Source organism: Tenrec ecaudatus, chromosome 17, assembly GCF_050624435.1.
Source record: "Tenrec ecaudatus isolate mTenEca1 chromosome 17, mTenEca1.hap1, whole genome shotgun sequence".
Classification (NCBI taxonomy): Eukaryota; Metazoa; Chordata; class Mammalia; order Afrosoricida; family Tenrecidae; genus Tenrec; species Tenrec ecaudatus.
The window spans coordinates 39,045,046-39,064,570 of record NC_134546.1 but is presented as its reverse complement, the minus strand read 5'-3'; the positions used below and the strand labels follow the sequence as shown (position 1 = coordinate 39,064,570).

Sequence of the window (19,525 nt, the reverse complement as noted above, 5' to 3'; positions counted from 1 at the left end):
ACGCGAGTTGGTGGGCGGGGCTGCCTCGTTGCCCCGCCTCTCCACGTTTGAGATTGGCTGTTGGGCTTGCGATCCCGCCCCCACGACGTTGCGCCTGCGCGAGGGTCAGGGTCGCGAGTCGCGCCTGATGGTGGGTGGCGGTAGCCGCCCCTCACCTTCTCCGGCCCGGAGAGGCAGGTAAGCCCCGCAGGAAGCCGCTGCGCGCGCGCTTCCCGGAGGTGCGAGCCGCCCCTGCCAACTGCCGAAGTGCGCGCGAGTCTCAGCGTGCCCCTGTCCGTTCGAGCGCCACAGTTCCGGCGTGAGGGAGGGGCCTCCCTGACGGTCCGATGCTGGTTCGGATCCGGCGTTCGACCCGCTTCCTCAGGTCCCCACCACCTGTGCTCTTAGAGCGTGCCGTTCGGCTCGCGGCTTGCCGCGGAGACTGCTGCCGATGGAGCCGCACGGACCAGCTCGGGGTGGGGCTGAGCGAAGGTCCTGCGGTCGGCGCCTCTGCCCGCTGCTCTGTCCAGCCCTCGCCCCGCCGCGATGCCCGAGGGTCTGGGCCAAGTGGGGCCTGTGGCGCCGAGGAGAGCCCCCCACCCCCCCGACGGGGTCCTCATGGCCTCGCCGGGCCCTTGTCGGCGCTCGTTTCTTAGGAAGGGCACACCACCTACTCTGCACCGGGCATTCATTCCACACGTGAGCGTTTGGGCGCTGCTCGCTGCCTTAGGCTCGAATCTGCCGATGCTGGTGGGCGTTCCGAGAATGGTTCGTGAGAGTGGCGTCCGAAAGAGAACGCATTCCTCCTCCGCGGGTCGCTGGGGCTCCAACCTGGGAGGAATTTTCCGTTGACCCCTTTGCCCCGCATTCTCTTCTCCACTCTTGGTGTGCTTGCTAGAAAGAGGCGAGCTGAATTTAGCACTCGGGACCTTGCACCGTGTCTCTGTGCATTTTGTTTCTTATCAGTAACGTGTGTGCCTTTGGAGATTATTCTCACGCGCCTTTTCGAGTTCGCTCAGTATGTGCGTGTCAAGTACATGCTTTCCCCCTCCCCTTAATGTTCTACTTTTGATCAATATCTAGCACACGTCACGCCGCGCCGTAAGAGACGTTTATCATTTTGGTATCTCTGGAACACTGGGACCCTTTAGGGATCCCTGAGTGGCAAAATCCCAAACCAAACTAATTGCCATTGAGTCGATTCCGACTCAGGGATCCCCAGAGCGGCCCTAAAGGCAACATAGAATCGCTCTTAGGGGTTTCCGAGGCTGTAAATCTACTCTAGAAAACCCTGTCTTAAACCTGCGGAGCTGCTGTTTTCTTCTCCACCTGCAAAGCTTGGGTTTGCAGCCAACAGGGCTCCTTAGAAGAATTGTCAGTTGGCCCCAAAAAGGTCACAACTTTGAATACTCTGGAGTATGGCTCTGTTCTTCTGCAGATAGGGCAGCCACGGGGCAGAATAGGCAAGTAGCTTTTTGGTTTTCCTTTTCTGCAATCCCTTAGCTTAATGCGCTTGGAACGCTCCAGATTATACCGACACTATCATTTGAACATTCACCTGCACACGTGGGCTTTGGCTGGAAGATGTGAAGTACTGTGATGTTGGACTATAGATCCACATGATTAAAATAAACAACCACTTGGCCTACGTGTATTCATGGGGTTTCTAGAAAGCATAGGTTATTATTTTCAATGGGGACAGATTACAGATTTTTTTTAAAACCATACAGTTTTGATCTCCATGATTTGGACGAGCAAAAAGTCAAATGAAGTGCTCAGTTGGTCCTAGTGCATGTTCGTTTTGTAAACACAAGTCACATATTTGATAAGTTCACAAGTTAATAAGTTGATAGATTAAATTTGACCTATTTAGGCTGTAGGGATTTGGGTAGAAGGACCAATAAATACTACAGTAAGAAAATGTGAGGTGAAATGTAATGTTAAATCTGTGTGTATATTAACACATGTGTCTTCCTGTGTTTAAAACAAATACATTACTGCTTATAAATGGATTTTAATTCATGACTGATTTTGAGGGGTTGGAACAGTGCAAAAAGTCAAGAGGGCACATGTTCATGCTTTATCTAATGATTTTAATTTGCATTTCACTAGGTAGTCACCCAAGAAAACACCATGAAAGATACTGACATCAAGAGACTATTGTATGCCCATCTCCTGTGCATATTTTCAATTATCCTAAGCACCTTCATCCCCTCCCTCTTCTTGGAGAACTTCTCAATATTGGAAACCCACTTGACGTGGCTGTGCATCTGTTCTGCCTTTGTAACGACTATCAATCTGGTATTGTATTTAGTCGTGAAACCGAAGACACCCTCTAAACGAAGTTCATTATCACACAAGGTAAAACAGTCCTTCACAACTGATTTTTGGATTGGGCCAAGCTTGTTCCTTTGTTTGTTTTCAGGAAGGAAGTGTCAGTCCAGTTCTCAGTAAGCAAATGTTACTTTTTCAAATCAGTAGCCAATTTATCTTGCCTAGAAGTCTGTCCTAGTGTTTGACAGATACTTGCTATGCAGTAATAGTGAAAATAGGACAGGTTATTTTTCAGTTGCTTCAGGAACTGTAAAGTAATCCCCTCCACAGGGTCTTCCTTGACGAAAAGGTAGTAAGAATCTTAGCTATTATTAGAACCTGCAGTCTGACACGTTGACTGTTTAAGGACATCTTCACTTAACCATTTTTCAGTACTTTGGGTTAAATTGCTGTTAGATCATTGACGGTGCTTCTGTTAAGCAGTGATTCAAGAAGCTCGGTATCTGTACTTCACGATTGTATCTCCTCTTTAAGCTCCAAGTCAAGCAGGCCCCACATGCTGATTTGCAACCAAGGTTTTAGGTGTGGGAACACGAAAGTAATTTGGGGGGTTATTTACTAATTTGCTTTGGGGACATTTCCTAGGGTGTTTTTTTTTAAACTAAAATAACTTATTTAGCTCATTTTTATTCTGCACATACTTTAGCAGCTCTTTGATCATAAGGACGGTTTTGTGTTTTCTTGTATCCCTGCCCTCTGTTATTGGTACGTATTCCCTACCTGACCATTAGCAATAGAGTTCACTATGGGGCATAGAAACAGAATCTCCTGTCACTGGAGTGTTTGCTGGGCCTGGGACCTAGGACAGGTATTTCCCTGGGTGCCCTTTTGACAGTGCTACCCCTTGGGGAAGACATGTGATTCTACTGCTCAGGATCCAAATCAAGGAACATTCAAGTGTGTCACACATCACGGTAATGATTGTACTTATAGAGGAAATGGAAGAGTTTGCTGTCTTTTGGCATTCTGTTGAGTTTCAAATCATTCTTTTTTTTTTTTTATAGGTAGCCAGATTTTTGAAATGCTGTATCTACTTTCTTATATCTTGTGTTGGCTTTCATATAATATTTGTTCTGTATGGAGCACCACTTATAGAGTAAGTCCAACATTTTCTTACCTAAGGACAATTATACATACGTTGTTTACTTCAGACTTTATTTTGCTATTGTTGAGAACTTACACCAGTTCAAGAGTTTCTACTCAGCCCATTTAGTGACACAAACCATTCTAACCCTCCTTTTCTCCATTGTTTTCCCCATCAATTAAAACTCACTGCCCCTAAGGGTCCTGTTGAATCCTTCAAGTGGTTGTTGTTAATTCAATCTCTTATACTAGTTCCTAAATGGACATAATGCTCCAGGCAGATATTTTTTACTAGTTATCTAAACTATGGTTGCTTCGGACAAGACTTTAGGGGATATTTTTGATTTATGGTTTAATGAACATGTTGGGCAGTAGTTGCAGACTCTGATCCTCATGGCTTTAGGATGTCTAGAGTCTATGAGAATTTGAAATTCTGTTTCACAGGGAATTTCCCTCTCTGATCAGATTTCTTCTGTAGGATCTTTGATCAAAATGTTCAGTCAGTTGTTCATGGATTCATGGCCTCCTTAGATTCTTGACTATCTTACCTCCGTTGACCCAGGCAGATGGAGACCAGTTTCGTGCCATGAATGGGTGCTTGCAAACTGTTAGACCCTGGGTACTATACAACAAACTAGGAGGTAGAACAGAAGCCTTAAGCATATCAGGCTAATTCATCAGAAAATCCAATGAAACCAGGAACCTAAACCTGCAATCCAAGGAACCAAATCCTAGGAGAGTATTTCAGATTTCATAAGGCTATCGGTGATATATAGCAGCTCCTTTGTTTTGTTTTTAAAAATCATGATTGTTAAAAATCTCTATCACAATTTTTGCCAGTTCAACTTTTTTACAGGTATGCAACTTTTTGACAGCAATTGCAGCCATTGACTCTGCCACCCTGTCCTTCATCAAGGGCTCTTTTCCCATCACCATTAAAACCCAACAGGAACAATAAAACACAAGAGAAAATAAGGTGGTGTGGATAAAATAATAATAATAGAACGACAAAAATACAAATGAGTAAGAAAGAAAAGAGCCCCATCGACATTCAAAAAGCCAGGGAAGAAATTTCTGTCATGGAACAAGTAGGAGATACTTGCACCCAGAACAAATTCAGGTCGGGTCTTTAGGGAAGTCAACTGGCCAGGTAGCAGGCTGCTATTTTCTAGATGGGAGACCCAGACTTTTGTAATGGGAAATGAAAGTTTCTCTCAAGTCCAATGAATGTCTAGCAGTGTTTCCCAAAGTGGGCGATGCTGCCCAGGCACCAGAGCTGCAAAAGCAAATACCGTATAAGCCAACCCGAATATCAGCGGAGGCACCTAATTTTACCACAGAAAGTGCATTAAAAATGTGCTGAAATGTAGAAAGCAAATGTTTTGAGAATGATGGCAACAAATGTGCTTGCCACGGTGGATGCATGTATAGATTGTGATGAGAGTTGCACAAATCCCCAATAAAATGATTTTTTTAAATGTGCTGAAAAACTCGGCTTATACACAAGGATATACGGTACTTACCCTTTATGCTGGATCATGGGTTGTAGTACAAAAATGATTCATTGCCAAGGGGTTGCTGAGCATTTTTTTTTCCTCTGAGAAGGGAGAGGTAAGCCAAATACGTCTTAGAGAATATGTTCTAGAGCATGGTTTTCAAATTCTAGCACTTGAAGCAGCAGAATCAGTATTTTTTAGAAACACAAATTCTTTGGCCTCAAAAACTAACAGTCCGGCCCCCAGTCTTTAGTTCACCTGGCTCTCCAGGTATTTCTGATAGAAGTTTATACTGAATCATTGCCTGTAAAATAAGTGCCAGCGACTGAGCATCAGCTGATGAGGTTTCTTGCAGAGGATAATTGTGGAGAAAAGGCCTGCCCCCCACATATAATCGCGGGTTCGATAGGCGCAATTGTATAATTATAATATATATAGATTATAATAAAGTCAGAGAGCATGAGAGATAGAAGAGAGATTGAAATATTGGCGTTAGACACGTTTCATAGTAGTAGCATGCTCACCTCAGCCCTTGGTGGTCCACGTGGAGAGAGGCTGGAGGGCATGAGAGGGAGGGGGCGGGAAAGGAGGACAAGGGGACGGAACGGGAGCAAGGACGGGGAGAAAGGGAGGTGAGGGAGAGCCAGGGAGGGGCTCTTTATTGCTAACTAAGGCTTACATATCTTTGGGGGGCTGCAAGCCCCTGATTATAGGTAAAGACATACGTCACAAGCAGAGGTTGTGCTACGGGTACTACAGTAATGAGGGAGGGATGATCTAGGGGTAGGTATTGGGGGTATACATGTGACAAGATGGGCGGATCCTAGATTCAGGATGGCAGCCTAACTTTGTATGTCACTGAGCGGGTTTGACCTCTTCTCTGGCGCTCCATGGAAACCATTATCAGTAGGGTGTGAGCCCCACCTACAGGGAGCAGACTGATCTAATGTTGGCATATCTTTGGGGGAGACAAAGCTGGGGAAAAGTCTTTATAATCCCACAGATAATCTTAGCAAGGACCCTGGTATTTAACCCTTCTAAAATCTGCCATTCCAACCAGCTACACACTGGGCGGTTTTTCCTAGCTTCCATTTGAGCAGTAACATTGGTTGTGATCATTTTGGTATGTGTTCCGGTGGTGTAGCAGTTAGGCTGTGTCTGCATGGTCGGCAGTTCATAACCACCAGCAGCTCTTCAGGAGAAAGACTGGACTTTTTACCCTCATAAACAGTTACAGTCTCGGAAACTCGTAGTGGGGTTGTCGGTAGGAGTCAGCAGTGAGTTTGGTATTACTATTCCAAGTGACGTGTCAGTATACTTTAATATTAAATTTTTTTTGCAAGAAAAACATGTTTGCACATTTAACATTGTAAGAAAGATTAATAGTTGTTTTTTTTCCTTACCTAGATTGGTGTTGGAAACATTTTTATTTGCAGTTATTTTGTCTACTTTTACTACTGTGCCCTGTTTATGTTTGTTAGGACCAAACATCAGAGCATGGCTGAGAGTTTTCAGCCGGAATGGGTAAGTTTTAATTTAATTTTTTTAGTAGTATTTGAAATAAATTTTGGGAAAAAACCCCACATGAGGTCTTTTTCTACTCATAACCCCTTGATATTGTTCCTTTAGTGTTTCTCAGCCCTGTTGGGGTCTTGGACCCACCTCAATTGGGTCCTTCGGGTAGGGAAGCCAGGGTAAGGCATCTGAGGGGGTCAAGTAGGCATCAGGAGATGCTGAGCCCTCTGCTCCAGCTTGGTCAGCACTGCTTTTGTCTGTCTTATATAGTAAAGCAGAAATATGTGAAAAATGGTTTTTGCTACCAAAAGATAGTTTTGAAAGCATTGTTCTGAGATAATTTTGCACCATGTTCAAATTGCTATAATTTCTGCCTCTGCATCTTGTGATGTTGAAGTGGGGTCCCAATCTAAAAATGTCTTGTGTAACAGCTGTAATTTCCTGTTTAGCCTCTTTCCTGGTAAGGCAACCAGGGTCCAAAGCTTAGCGAATTGTATTTCTTGCGTAGCCATACATATGTTCAGCATCACTAAGTGAAACTTTTTGCTTCTTAAAAAGCATTGAGATGACGTATGTCAAAAATGGTTGTGTGTGTAACTCAGAAGGTAATCTGCAGCCTACAGTTTTGTCTCATTTATCAAGGATTTTTGTTCAGTGAAGCAAGTGATGAGGACTTCTGGAGCACTGGCTCTGGACCTCCTGTTGTGCTGAGGTCTTGGTCGGTCAGTGGTGCTGGCTGTGATGCGTTCTTGCAGAGTCTGCAAGGCTAAGGGGCGCGAATGGAACAAGCAAGCGATACAGGACTAGAATTGTGTCAACCAGAGACAGCAGCAGGGAAACTCAAAGTAGGAGACCCCTGAAGAACGGGCCTGAGGGGGCACTGACTGGGAAGGCCTTGGGCTCATAAGTGTGGGGGTAGCCGAGATAAGGAAAGTGAGAGGCACTCTGCTCAGGCAGTGGCATGAATGAGAGAAAACAGAGCAGCCATGCCTTATTGAGTGATTTACTCCCCTCTCATGAAGATGCCGGCAAACAAAAGAAACAATTGCTACCCATGACATCCCAAATGAAAGTGCTTTCCTCGTTGTTTTAGTTTGGAATGTGTTGACAGTGGAAATCTGTTGAAAGCAGTGACCTGTGGAGCCTGCTCAAACTCAGAGCACCCCCGTCCGTCCGTCCCACCCCCCTCTGCCCACGCGCACGCGCACACAGAGTTTTAGAATTGTGCTCTGTGGAGTTTTCAGTGGTTGAAGTTCAAAGTAGATCCTTGTGCTTCTCTCCTGAGGGACCTCTGGGTGAACTTGAACTTCCCACCTTTTGATTAATCAGTCAGGTGTTTCAGCTGCTTGCACCACCCAGGAAACATAAGACTGTGGTATGGAGGGTGGTCCTCTAGCCCGAGCCCTCTACCGGGTAGTGGCATTAAGAATTTATCGTCATCTGTGATTTTGCATTCAGCTCTGCTGTACCATGACAAATACACTCCTGCAAATCCCCACACTGTGCAAAATCGGGCAGTGAAACCACAGGGCTTAAGGGAACGTTGAGGTTGGGGGACAGCATTAACATGCAAAGCCTGTCAGTGATGCATGAAAAGAGGAAAGCCAGGAACTTACGAAAAGATGATCAAGAAATGAATGTGAGGTGCACAGTTGGCTTCTGGCCGCGGTTGTGGCAAGGGTTGCTGGTGCTGTGAGCGAGGGTGACGTGACGGAGGAGGGCGGGCGGCCTGCGAGCTCAGGAGGGGAGCTCCCTGGGGGCTCAGAACACTAAAGTGGCACCTGGTAGATTTCTTTTATTAAAAAACTGCTTCATTAGCACACCAGCCTGAGTGATCATGAGGTGTCAACAGGATCAGGTAACAGGCATCAGAAGACCCAAAACAAATAAACAAAATGAACTATATTGTTGAGAACAAGGTTGGGGGGGTCACAGCAGAGGCCCCAAACCCCTCGGTAGACAATGGGATATCCCCTCACAGAAGAGTCACAAGGAAGAGAAGAGTCAACCAGGGCACAGCATAGCACCGATGAAACACACAATATTCCTCCGGTTCCTTGAGACTTCCTCACCCCCTACTGTCATGACCCCAGTCCTGCCTTTCACTGCAGGCTAGAACAGAGCATGTGCCCAGGTACAGATAAGAGATAAGAGCTCATGACACACGGAATCCAGGGACAGAAATGGGAGTAGAGATACCAGATATGCAGGGGGAAGGTGGGGAGAGAAGGAGGGGTAGGGGGAACTGATTGCAATGATCTATACATAACCACACACACACAAGCACACCCACCCAAGGGGGACAGACAACAGAAACCATGGGGGAAGGGAGACAAGTCGGTGTAAGATATGAAAATAATTTATAATTTATCACGGTGTCATGGGGGGGAGGAGGAAAGGAGCCGATACCAAGGGCTCAATAGAAAGTAATGTTTAGAAAATAATGGTGGCAACTTAAGTACAAAGGTACTGGATACGATAGATTATGGATTGTTATAAGAGCTGTAAGAGCCCCGAATAAAACGATCTTTTAATTCAAAACAAAACAACTGCTTCATTGAGGTACATTTTACCTGTCATTTTAAGTACATCACATTTCAAGTATAGGATGCAGTGATTCTTTTTTAGCTTGTTTACAGATGTGTGCAACCTTCACCACTGCCAATTTCAGAGCATTCTCGTTACCTCAGAAAGCTTTGAGCTCTTGAGCTGTCACTCACCTCTTTGACCAGCCTCTCCAGCCCGGAGCCACCACCGTGTGACTGAAGGCGATGTCCCTTCTATGCCTGTGTTGTGGTGATGTGGGTGATGGGCCGGCCATCCATTGGCTCCCACTCATGGGGATCTGACCAACCACGGAACGAGACACCACCCAGACCTGCCCCGGCCCCACTGTTGTCATGTCGGAGCCCATGTGGCAGCCACTGCCAGTCCATCTGGTCCGAAGCCTTCCTCGCTTTCTCTGCCCCTCTACTGCACCAAGCACCAGGTCCTTTGCTAGCCACTGGGCTCCCCTGACAACATGGCCCAACCTCACCATCCTCAGCTCTCTTGATTTGCTTATTCTGGACCTTTCAGATAAATAGAATTGGACGACATGGGGCCTTTCTTTCACGTGACATACTTTCAGGGTTCATTCGTATTGTGGCGTGTTAGTAGTACCTTTGTTCTCGGCCATATTCACTCTATGTTCTTTAAACGACAAAAGTAGCCAGTAACCATAAATAAAAATGGCTTTTTAATGGGAAACCTTAAGTACAAGTTGGACTGCGAACTGCACGGTCAGCAGTATGGAACCAACCAGCTGCTTCAAGGGAGAAAGGTAAACTGCGTCAGAAAGTCACAGGGTCAGCTCTACCCTCTGTTGGCATTGACTCCATGGCAGTGATTTTGGTTTTAGTTTTGAAATAAGAAGTCAATGTTGGTGCTGTTACAAAGTAATTCGTAGAAAGGAGTATACCTGTTTTATTTCTTTCTTATCTTGCTCATTTATCCCGGTGCAAAAATCCCATGATCTTTCCATTTCATGTTACCACGAACTTTTTGAAACTCCCTCGTGTTTTGTGTGTGTTTATGTGTAAAATACCAAAACACCAAACCTGGATGGACTTAATTAGTATTTTTTATTTCACTTCTAGAGATGTTAAAACCATTGCAATGGCTACCCAGGACTCAGAAAATTCATGATCAAAGGGTTTATTAAGAAAGTTAACAAATGGTAATGCAGTGAGAAATGCTCAGGGTTGAGTTGTTTATCCGCACATTGTACAGAGTTCTTTCAGGGCTGCTAAGAATGCCCAAAGGGCATGCCCCTGGAAGCCTCAACCTGAAGGCATTCAGCGCAAGGTCCTTGGCTCAGCAAACCCAGCTCCCTGCAGTGAGTGCCCAAAGGCACCCCATGCCAGTAAGCCTTAGTCCTGAGGCACGCAGTTCCCCCTTCCATGGGTCAGCTAGCCCAACTTCCCCAGTTAAGTGCCCAGAGACGCCTCACTCCGCAAGCCAGCCTCCTGTACAAAAACACTCAACTCACTCCTTGAGTTGGGAAGTCCATCCTGTGTTCCATGCCCTGACTCCTGGTTCTGCTGCTGTTCTCTGGTGTTCTAGCTGTCACGTGGAGGGTCACTGCAGGAGGACATGCTCCGCTCCTGGCTCTTGCTGGTAATGGGACCTTCCTCCTGTTTCTCAGGGCTTATTTTATACAAAGCAGTAAGCCATTCCAGGGAATCCTGTTGACAGTTACTCATAGGTGAATCCTATCTCTCCCCATCCCCTCCCTTATCAGACCTTGACCTTGCAGGGAAATGCCTTTTGGTAGGAGTTAAAGACTGGCTTGAAGAGCCACTTTAAGTCATTCACTGTCATCAAGTCAATCCCAGTTCATAACACCCCTGTCCGACTGTTGCTTAGTGTCAGCACGGGCACGGTCTTTATGGAAACGGACTCCCACCTCCCTAGCGTGGAACAGAGAGGTGGGCTCAGATGGCTGCCCTGGTCCACAGCGGAGCATGGCCATTGTAGCGAATGATAGTGTACCAGTTCATGCTTTCTAACTGCAGCAGCTTTTTCCTTTTACTTAGTGTCTGCACGTATAAGGAGCAGACATCGCGTCCTCTGTTGGTTTGAACCATGAGTAAACTGGTCATCTCTCTTGGCAGAGACTGGGTGGTTCTAGGTGCAGAGAGGGTAGTAGCCCTGCGTCTCCCTTGTTTTCTCTGATCGTGTCCGTGGGCAGGTAAGATGACAGCAACTGCTTTTCTGAACCCAGCCTTGGGCAAGAGTGTGGGGTTGTCATGAATGGATTAGTCTAATCTAAAGGGGCGAGAGGAGCGTTAAATTAGTGCTCACTAGCAGGGTCCTGTGTACCCTGACTTACTTAACGAATCTCCTAGTAAAGGGGGCCACCCATATGGTCATGACAGTAAGAAATGATGTTATGAACATCTTTGTACCATATCATTTTATAAGCTTGAGCACAAGTTTCTGTGGAATTCCCAGCTCAAAGATATGCACACTTAAAAGATGTATAGGCCCTGTCAAACTTCCCTGCGCCTGTTTATGTCTACATGTGTGCCTGAGCACCCCAGTGGTGTAGTGGGTTACCCCTGCGTGTTGGGCGGCTAACTGAAAGGTAACCCCTTTGAAATCCCCCGCGTCTTTGGGGAGAAAGATGAGGCTTGCTACACCTTCCTAATAGCCTACGGTAGGAGTCAGAATAGACTGGCTGTGAGCTTGGTGTTCCATATGTGTTCCTCGGATTCGAGTACCAGTTCCCTACGTCTTCATCCGGCTCTTCCCCTTGTAGTCAGCCTCTCTGGGCTGCAGCCGACCGGAGGCCTGTCAGTGGGGCACACTGCGCTGTGGAAGCTTCATCTGACTGCAGATGGGAAGCAGAGAAGTCATGGCCACATATATATATATATTTTTTTAAGTGTTAAGTTATGGAATCTCCATGTACTAAGTGTTCTCAGGATATCAGTGGTCAGAGCACCAAGATAGCATTCCCATCCTCTGCCTCTGTGCTGCCCCTCAGCCTCTCGCCATAGGAGCACGGATAGAAAGTACCACCCTGCTCTCTCATGCAGCTCGGAGAGCGGGAATTGGTGCCAGTTAACTGGGAAAGGCAGCTTCAAACATAACTCACTCGTTCTTCGTGAGGAAATAGGTAAGCTGGGCGGCCTGCCCATGAGTGTAAGCAAGATACATAGAAGTAGCATGGCAGCCCTCAAAGCACTGTGAAAAGAAAGAAGAGAGAAAATAGTACCCAAGAAACAGAAGCAAATAAACTCCATGCAGTAAACCATAGAACAATGAGGCGAATCCAGAGCTCAGACAGGCAGGAGATGATAGAACAGTGCAGTAAGGTGGGAAAGAGAAGGCGGGGAGCATCAGAGAAGCTGTGCGTGCCATAAAAACGAACTTCCCTGCCCCTGAGCCTGTTCTGACTCATCGCCACCCTATGGGTGAGGTACAACTGTCCCTTTGGTTTGCACAGCTCTAAGTCTTTACAGGAGCAGAAAGCCTCATTTTTCCCAGAGTCACTGCTAACCACACTACCACTCCACCCCCAGGGTGCCTTAGCTACACCCTTAGATATAAATTAGAAGCATCAAAAGACAGAACAGTCAGAAAGTCAAGTTCTGTTATGGAGGAAAGGCTTGTGCTGATCAACATGAATGAGTGATGGGAAGAAAGCAATTTGAGAAAACAAGGCAGATACAGAGGTAGATAGGATAGGTCCGATGTATATTTTATGTACATAATAGATATACTCTCATGTGGATTCAACATTAAACTGGTTCGTTTCATGTTCTTAGAGTACAGAACAGAAATAATTCGAAGATATGATTAGTTCCCCAAATAAAGGCAGTATTCCATGTGTACATTTAAGGGCTAACTCCATCGAGAGCCCATTTGGTTTAACCTCTTTAGGCTTCAAACATGAGTCCCATCCTCGCCTTAGCTCTTTCTTGATGGCTCAGAATATTGGAAGTCAGACCTATGCCCTTCAGGCAGACTATTGGGGTTTCCTTTCTGGGGAAAATGGCCCCACATGGAGGTGTCCTCTGAGGGAAAGACAGGGCCCTGCCACCTGAAGAAACCTCCTCGCCCAGGGAGCATCCGTTTCATGGGCTTTACTTTTTTGCTAAGGTAAGGGTTTTACTCTGCTCTTATTAGACATCTTAAATGGGCACCTCTCATAGTTTGCAACTATGTCCTAGCAAAAGTGCCTCCAAACAAAGAGGGAGAAGACAAAGGGGGTAGGGTGGGGGGAGGGAGCCGAATGGGAAATAGGAAGGATGGGAGAGAAATCTTAGAGGTGATGTTTCATTTTTTGGCATGTGTGATAGGTAGGTTTATTGTGCCAACCTGGCCAATAAACACGTGTGAGATTAATAAGGTTGCAGTTTAATAGAAGGGCAAAGAGATAAATGGCTCAGTGAGCCTTGCCTTCCTCTCTCTTGCTCTCTGATGATTGGACCAGTGTGTGGCTGCCTTAGCTAGTTGTCTGCCTCAACCTGTGAGCTACACTACCTGTGGGACACCCAACCTGTTTACCGTGTTAATATAGTTTGAGGTTCCTTCGAGACCAGCTTCGCCACACTGCTGGTGTGTACATCACTTGAGCTGGGGACTGTTGGACCCTGCCATCGGGGTGACTTGGTATCTTGCCCTGCTGTTTGCTGCTTGTGGCAGGACTGCCTGTATTGCTCTACAGAAAACTCGGCTGTCTGCTTCCTTGACTTGCACCCAGCAGCCCTCTGTACTGCTCTGTGGACTAATTAGCTGTTTATTTCTTTGTGTTGTCTCTCTCTCTCTCTCTCTCTCTCTCTCTCTCTCTCTCTCTCTCTCTCCCTCCCTCCCTCCCTCCCTCCCTCCCTCTCTCCCTCTCTCCCTCTCTCCCTCTCTCCCTCTCCCTCTTCCTCTCTACCTACCTACCTACCTACCTACCTACCTACCTACCTACCTACCTACCTACCTACCTATCATGATAGTCCTGGTTTTGTTTCTCTAGAGAACCCTGTCTAACACAGCATGTTTCAGGATAATGTACTGGCAGGTATCTAAGTAAGTGGAGGGAATAAAAGCAGTAGGTCTTATTATTCCAGGAAAGTTTAAAATTCTATTTCTTACAAGAAAGGAGTTGTTACTGTGGTTTATCCTGTCTGGTCAGAAATAGGGGAGATGTTACCATCAAAGAGGAGACAGTGAGGGATGAAACTCCGTAGGAGGTGGGAGGCTTATGGATAAAGAGTGTGGAACACAGGAAAAACAGGCATAGAGAGTGAGGGGAACAGATCCAGGCCCGCCAAGCCCCGAGGATACTATTCCTGCTCAGAGCAGACAATGCAGAGAGAGGACCATAGGGCTGGTCCCACCATGAGACACGACGTCTCTGACTGAACCACAGCGCTCCAGGGGACAACACTGGACACACAGGGTGGGAATTGTGCCCGATCTGACCCATCACACTGGGGAGAAACACTAAGGGCATGTAACTGAGCAGCAAGGGGATCAAAGCAATGGGGAATACCAAAAATAGACTTTGGGGACAGAATGTGGCATCCCATCAGACTCGACTGGAAAACACTCTTAAAGGTCAAAAAACAGACCTGGAACTATTTTTTTTTAATGTGGAATATTCGATGATGAAATCTACAAGTTTTGTACATAATTTATACCCCCAGGAAGGTTGAGAGAAGTACGTCCTAGCTGATGGCTGACCACACTGAGAGAAAGACCACAGCCTTGAAAGCCCTGTGGATCCCACTCTGTTTTACACCCATGGGCTCACCATGATTTGGGAGTGACGCCAACTCTTTTTGTGTTTTAAAGCTTGAGGTGAATAGATCAAGACTACCTACTGCCATTGAATTGATTCCAACTCAGTGCAACCCTATAGGAGAGAGAAGGACTGCACCTTTGGGCTTCAAGTTGTAGTGTTTGCAGCATCCGAAAGCTGCGGCGTCTTCCTCCAGAGGAGAGGCTGGTGGATTGGAACTGCCTATCTTGTGGTTAGCAACCCGCAACCCATGATACTACTAAGGCTCCTTTAAACAGTGCAGAGCTGAAAGTAATGTCTGCCCAGGGTCCCTGGTGATGCTATTAGGTAAGCATTGGCTTGCTAGCCACAAGATGTCTCCTTGGAAGAAAGATGAGCCATGTGAGGAAACTAGATGTTTCACTGTGAGTTAGAATTGACTAGATAGCAGTAGGCCTTGGTAGCAGACATTAGGAGTGGGGAAGGATGGAGACTAAATTTATTTATTCTGATTCCAATCTTTGATTTTTTTAAATGGCCATTTCAACCATTTTGACGTGTTTGATTCATCAATATTAGTTCATTCATTACTATTTGAAACCACTACTTGCTATTTCCACATATTATCTTGAACAGAAATTCCACCAGTACGGACTTTCAGCAATCGAAGTATAATATTGCATACTGCAAGTTGTTACTAAGCCTCCCTCCAATCCTGATGCTACATTCATCTTCATTCAGTTCATACTCTTGGGTTATTTGCTTAGCTTACACATTGCATTCGTCTGGGGAAGGCACACAACCCGCATCTGCATCTTTGCTGATTTTCAGCCATTTAGTGTAAACCCCATGCTGCCTTGTTTTAGGAGCCCTGATGGCATTGTGGTTACACACGAGGTCAGCAGTTCAAGACCCCCAGCTGCTCTGTAAGAGAAAGACAGGCTTTCCACGCTTAGCAAGAGTTACTTGGACAGTTCCACCCTGCCCTACACCCTCATTAGGAGTCAGCTTTGAATTGATGGAAGGGAATTATTTTTTTTAAGGAGTTCTGGTAGCTTAGTGGGTATCCATTGGGCTGCTAACTGTGAGGTCATGTACAGTTTGCTTTGATGCCACCAGCTGCTCTGATGGAGAAAGTCGTGGCTTTCTACTCCTGAAAAGAGTAACCTGGACAGTTCTACCCTGTCCTGTAGTGTCACTTAGAGTGGGCAGTGATTTTTTGTTTTCTTATTTCTTATCCTCTTTTAAGGAACCTGGGTGGCTTGGCAAGCTACATGTTGGGCTGCTAACTTAAGGGGCAGTAGGTCATACCCTCAACTGAGGCTGGCTGCTCCCATAAACCTTTACACTCTTGGAAACCCAAAGGAAGAGTTGTACCTTTAGGTCTGTGGGTTTGGTGTTTTTCTGGAATTCTCACACTTCCTGATGTGAGATACGGGTTACACCTTAGAGAGAGAGCAGGAGTCCCTACAACTGAACCAATACGCAACAGCATGATAAACAACTATCACGTTATTGGCCAACAGTCTGTCCATGGAAGTAACAGTCAAACAGACAACTGATTGCACTGGACGGATCTGCTACAAAGACCTCTTTAAAGTGTTAGCACAGATGTCACCAGGACTAAGTGACGTGGCCCACGACCGTCGGACTTTTGGTTGCCTTGTCTTGCATGTGAAACCCGGAAGGAATAAGGAAGGCCAGGGGAAGAGTGGGTGCATTTGATTATCGAGTATCAAATGGACTGCCAGAGGAAGGAATACATCTGCTCTGGGAAATTTCTCCCAGAATGCGCCTTGGATGTGGGGAAGGCCAGATCTCGTCTCCCGTCCTCTGGGAATGCTGTCAGGGAGCACCGGTTCCCGGAGAAGGACATCATGCGGGTCCTTGAGAAAGAGGAAGACTCAAGGACCTGCAGGGACCGACAACAGTGGTTACAACACCGGCTGAAACATAGAACCAGTTTAGGAGGTTGGAGCTGGATTGGGTGCTAGATTGCCCCGTTCTGGGACCCTGTGAGTCAGGGTCAATTTAATAGTACCTAACCAGCACAACAAACAGAAACGTTTTAAAATGTGCGGATTTGTTATTGGTGTTTCGGGTGAAACATCTGCTTTTTTGCTTTCCTTTTGATTCGGTGGTTTCTGAGTTACCGTTCTCTATGCCGCCTGCATACTAACCTTTGGTCACGGACAGGGTTCTCAAGCACTTGCACCCCTTCTGTGGGCTGGCTGTTTGAGGGTTAAGTCTGCTGATGCCCTCATCTTTTTCAGTTTGATTTAGTTCACTTACTAGTTTTTTCTTTTGTTCTTTGTGCATTTGTTGTCCTATCTAAGAACCGATTGTCAAAATCTAGGTCCTGACTAATTACCATTGTATTTTGTTCTAAGAACTTTATGGTTTTAGTTCTTTCTTTAGATTGTTGATCCATTTTGAGTTAATTTTTAATGCATTATATAAGGTAGACTTGATTCTTCGGTATGTAGAAATCTAGTTTCTTCAAGCACTATTTATGGGCAAGACTATTCTTTCCCCCATTAAGTGAATGACACACTCTATAAAAAATTAATTTGCCAGAGTTGTTTGGGTTCCTTTCTGGAGCTTAGTTCTCTAACACTGTCTCTCATTGTATCAGCACCACACTGATTTGATTATGTTAGCTGTGTAGTGTGCTTTGAACTCTTAAAAAGTCCACGTCCTCTTACTTTGTTAGTGTCAGGCAGGAGCGGAGTTAACAGGGCAGGCGGACAAGGAGCTGGAGCTGGTGAAAGACTTCAAGGACGCTACAAGAGCCCAGACCCCATTCCCCCTCCCCTTCCGTGGCCTTCAGGCCCAGGTGCAGAAGCCTGACTGCTAACAGATGACATTGAACACTGTTGCTTAGCTCTGGACCTGCAGACAACAAAGTTGCAGTGGAAAATTCCCCAGCTACTCCCTCCCCCCAGCCCTGGGCTGTACAACTCTCCACCTCTCGCCTGGACAGTGACTTTGAGGGGCCCCAACTGGGGGCCCATGACCCTCACCTGGGAGTTCAGGATGCTCCCGCCCCTTTTTCTGGTCTCCCTTCCCTCCCGGGAGCTCTGAGATAAACCCAGCCCTCGATAATTTATAAATTATTATTTTGTCATATCTTGCCCTATCCGGCATCTCCCTTCACCCCTTGTCTGTTGTCCGTCTCCCAGGGAGGAGGTCACATGTAGATCCTTGTAATCGGTTCCCCCTTTCCAACCCACTCACCCTCTACTCTCCCAGTATCGCCCCTCACACCCCTGGTCCTGAAGGTATCATCCACCCTGGATTCCCTGTGCCTCTAGCTCCTGTCTGCACCAGTGTACAACCTCTGCTCTATCCAGACTTGCAAGGTAGCATTCGGATCATGGTAGTGGGGGTGGGGGAGGAGCATTTAGGAACTGGAGGAAAGCTGTATTCTTTATCGGTGCTACATCACACCCTGACTGACTCATCTCCTCCCCTAGACCCCTCTGTGAGGGGATCTCCAGTGGCCGGCAAATGGGCACATGGAGAAGTTTTAAGTGAAGCATCTGCCAGCCATGTAGTCAAAAATTACCCTTCACTGCCTGAGCAGTGTAGTATGATTCTCTTTGGTTCAACTCGGTTTTTCCTTCCTAGGAATGTAAGTTGAAGAAATGTTTGTGAATGTGTTATATATAAAAATAAGCAAGTAGATGAAGCCCAACAGATGACCAAATTTAGATAGGTGATTTTTGGCTCTCAACTTGATGATGGAAACAAGCAAAAGCTTTCTTCTTGTGTAGGAGGACGATGTGAGATAGACAGGTGATACCCGGGGCTGCTTTATGAGCTTCCTGGTGATCGTTTGGGACTTCCTTTCTCTAAGGAAAGATTCACCCAGTACAATAATTTCCCTGTTCCTCCCCCATGCACTCTCTGGACCATGCTACGCTGCATTCACTCCACAGTAGCACAGGTTTCGGCAGCTGACTATTTGAGCCTCACTGAATGTATTGTGAGGAGCTCTGGTGACACAGTGGGTTGCAGATGGCTGCTCCCTGGGGCAGGGGAAGCGTTCTCCTGGTAACAGTGCTTACTGCTGGGAGGAAGGGAGCACCAGGTGATGATGTGAATGGGAGGAAGATTTTCGGTGCAAGTATTCTTTAGTGCTGTTTGACTGTCTGACTGGTTATGCAGGCACTTCCAAAAGTTCATGGGAAAATGGAATCCAAAGATAATGGAATTTTCCCATGAACTTAGGAAGCCCCCTTGTATGTGTATGTGTTTTTTCTATTTGAAAAGCATAGTTACATATTCTTCCTAGTTAGTTAATAATAGCTGATGTTATTTAATCAATTAAATACACGGAAATACGTACCTACTGTCTGCGCAGCTGCTGGTTTGATTCTCCCTGTGTACACCAGTGACTCGTGTGTTGTGCTTTACAGAGTGACGTCCATTTGGGAGAATAGTCTCCAGATCACTACAGTGTCGAGCGTCGTCGGGTCCTGGCTCGGAGCGTTTCCTATCCCACTGGATTGGGAAAGACCGTGGCAGGTTGGTTTCAAGCACTTGTAGCAACAAATTAAATGTACATTGATAATAAAACCAGTGAAGCAAACTAGTGCCCACACAGAGAGCAGTACACTATGGAGGGCATTTCATGTTGATGAAAATGTACACATATGTCATAGTCCTCTAAAATCATATATTGAACCCACTTCATGGACATTCAGAATGTCTCTGATTTTCTGTAGTGTACACAAGTACCTTTGCATGTTTGTCTAGTTCTCTCCTTATGGTAAACTCCTAGTTAATGCATGGCTCAACTCACTGCCATCCACTTGACCTGTAGGACAGAGTCAAACTGTTCCCGGGGGGTTCC

At 46.2% G+C, this 19,525-nt stretch overlaps 1 protein-coding gene across 2 annotated transcripts in view; it reads left to right on the top strand.

The window, feature by feature from the left end:
- The first annotated feature begins 61 nt into the window (after positions 1-61).
- The window catches only part of PIGF (phosphatidylinositol glycan anchor biosynthesis class F), a 32,843-nt gene continuing 13,379 nt past the window's right edge, over positions 62-19,525 (top strand). Inside the window, exons 1-5 of one of the 2 annotated variants that reach the window (XM_075535267.1) lie at positions 62-177; positions 2,092-2,340; positions 3,318-3,409; positions 6,300-6,416; positions 19,089-19,197. In XM_075535267.1, the coding sequence (XP_075391382.1) occupies positions 2,113-2,340; positions 3,318-3,409; positions 6,300-6,416; positions 19,089-19,197 (546 nt within the window). In that variant the 5' untranslated portion in view covers positions 62-177; positions 2,092-2,112. Of the gene's footprint in view, positions 178-2,091; positions 2,341-3,317; positions 3,410-6,299; positions 6,417-19,088; positions 19,198-19,525 lie in introns of those variants that run through there. The other variant, XM_075535268.1, reaches the window with a different exon arrangement.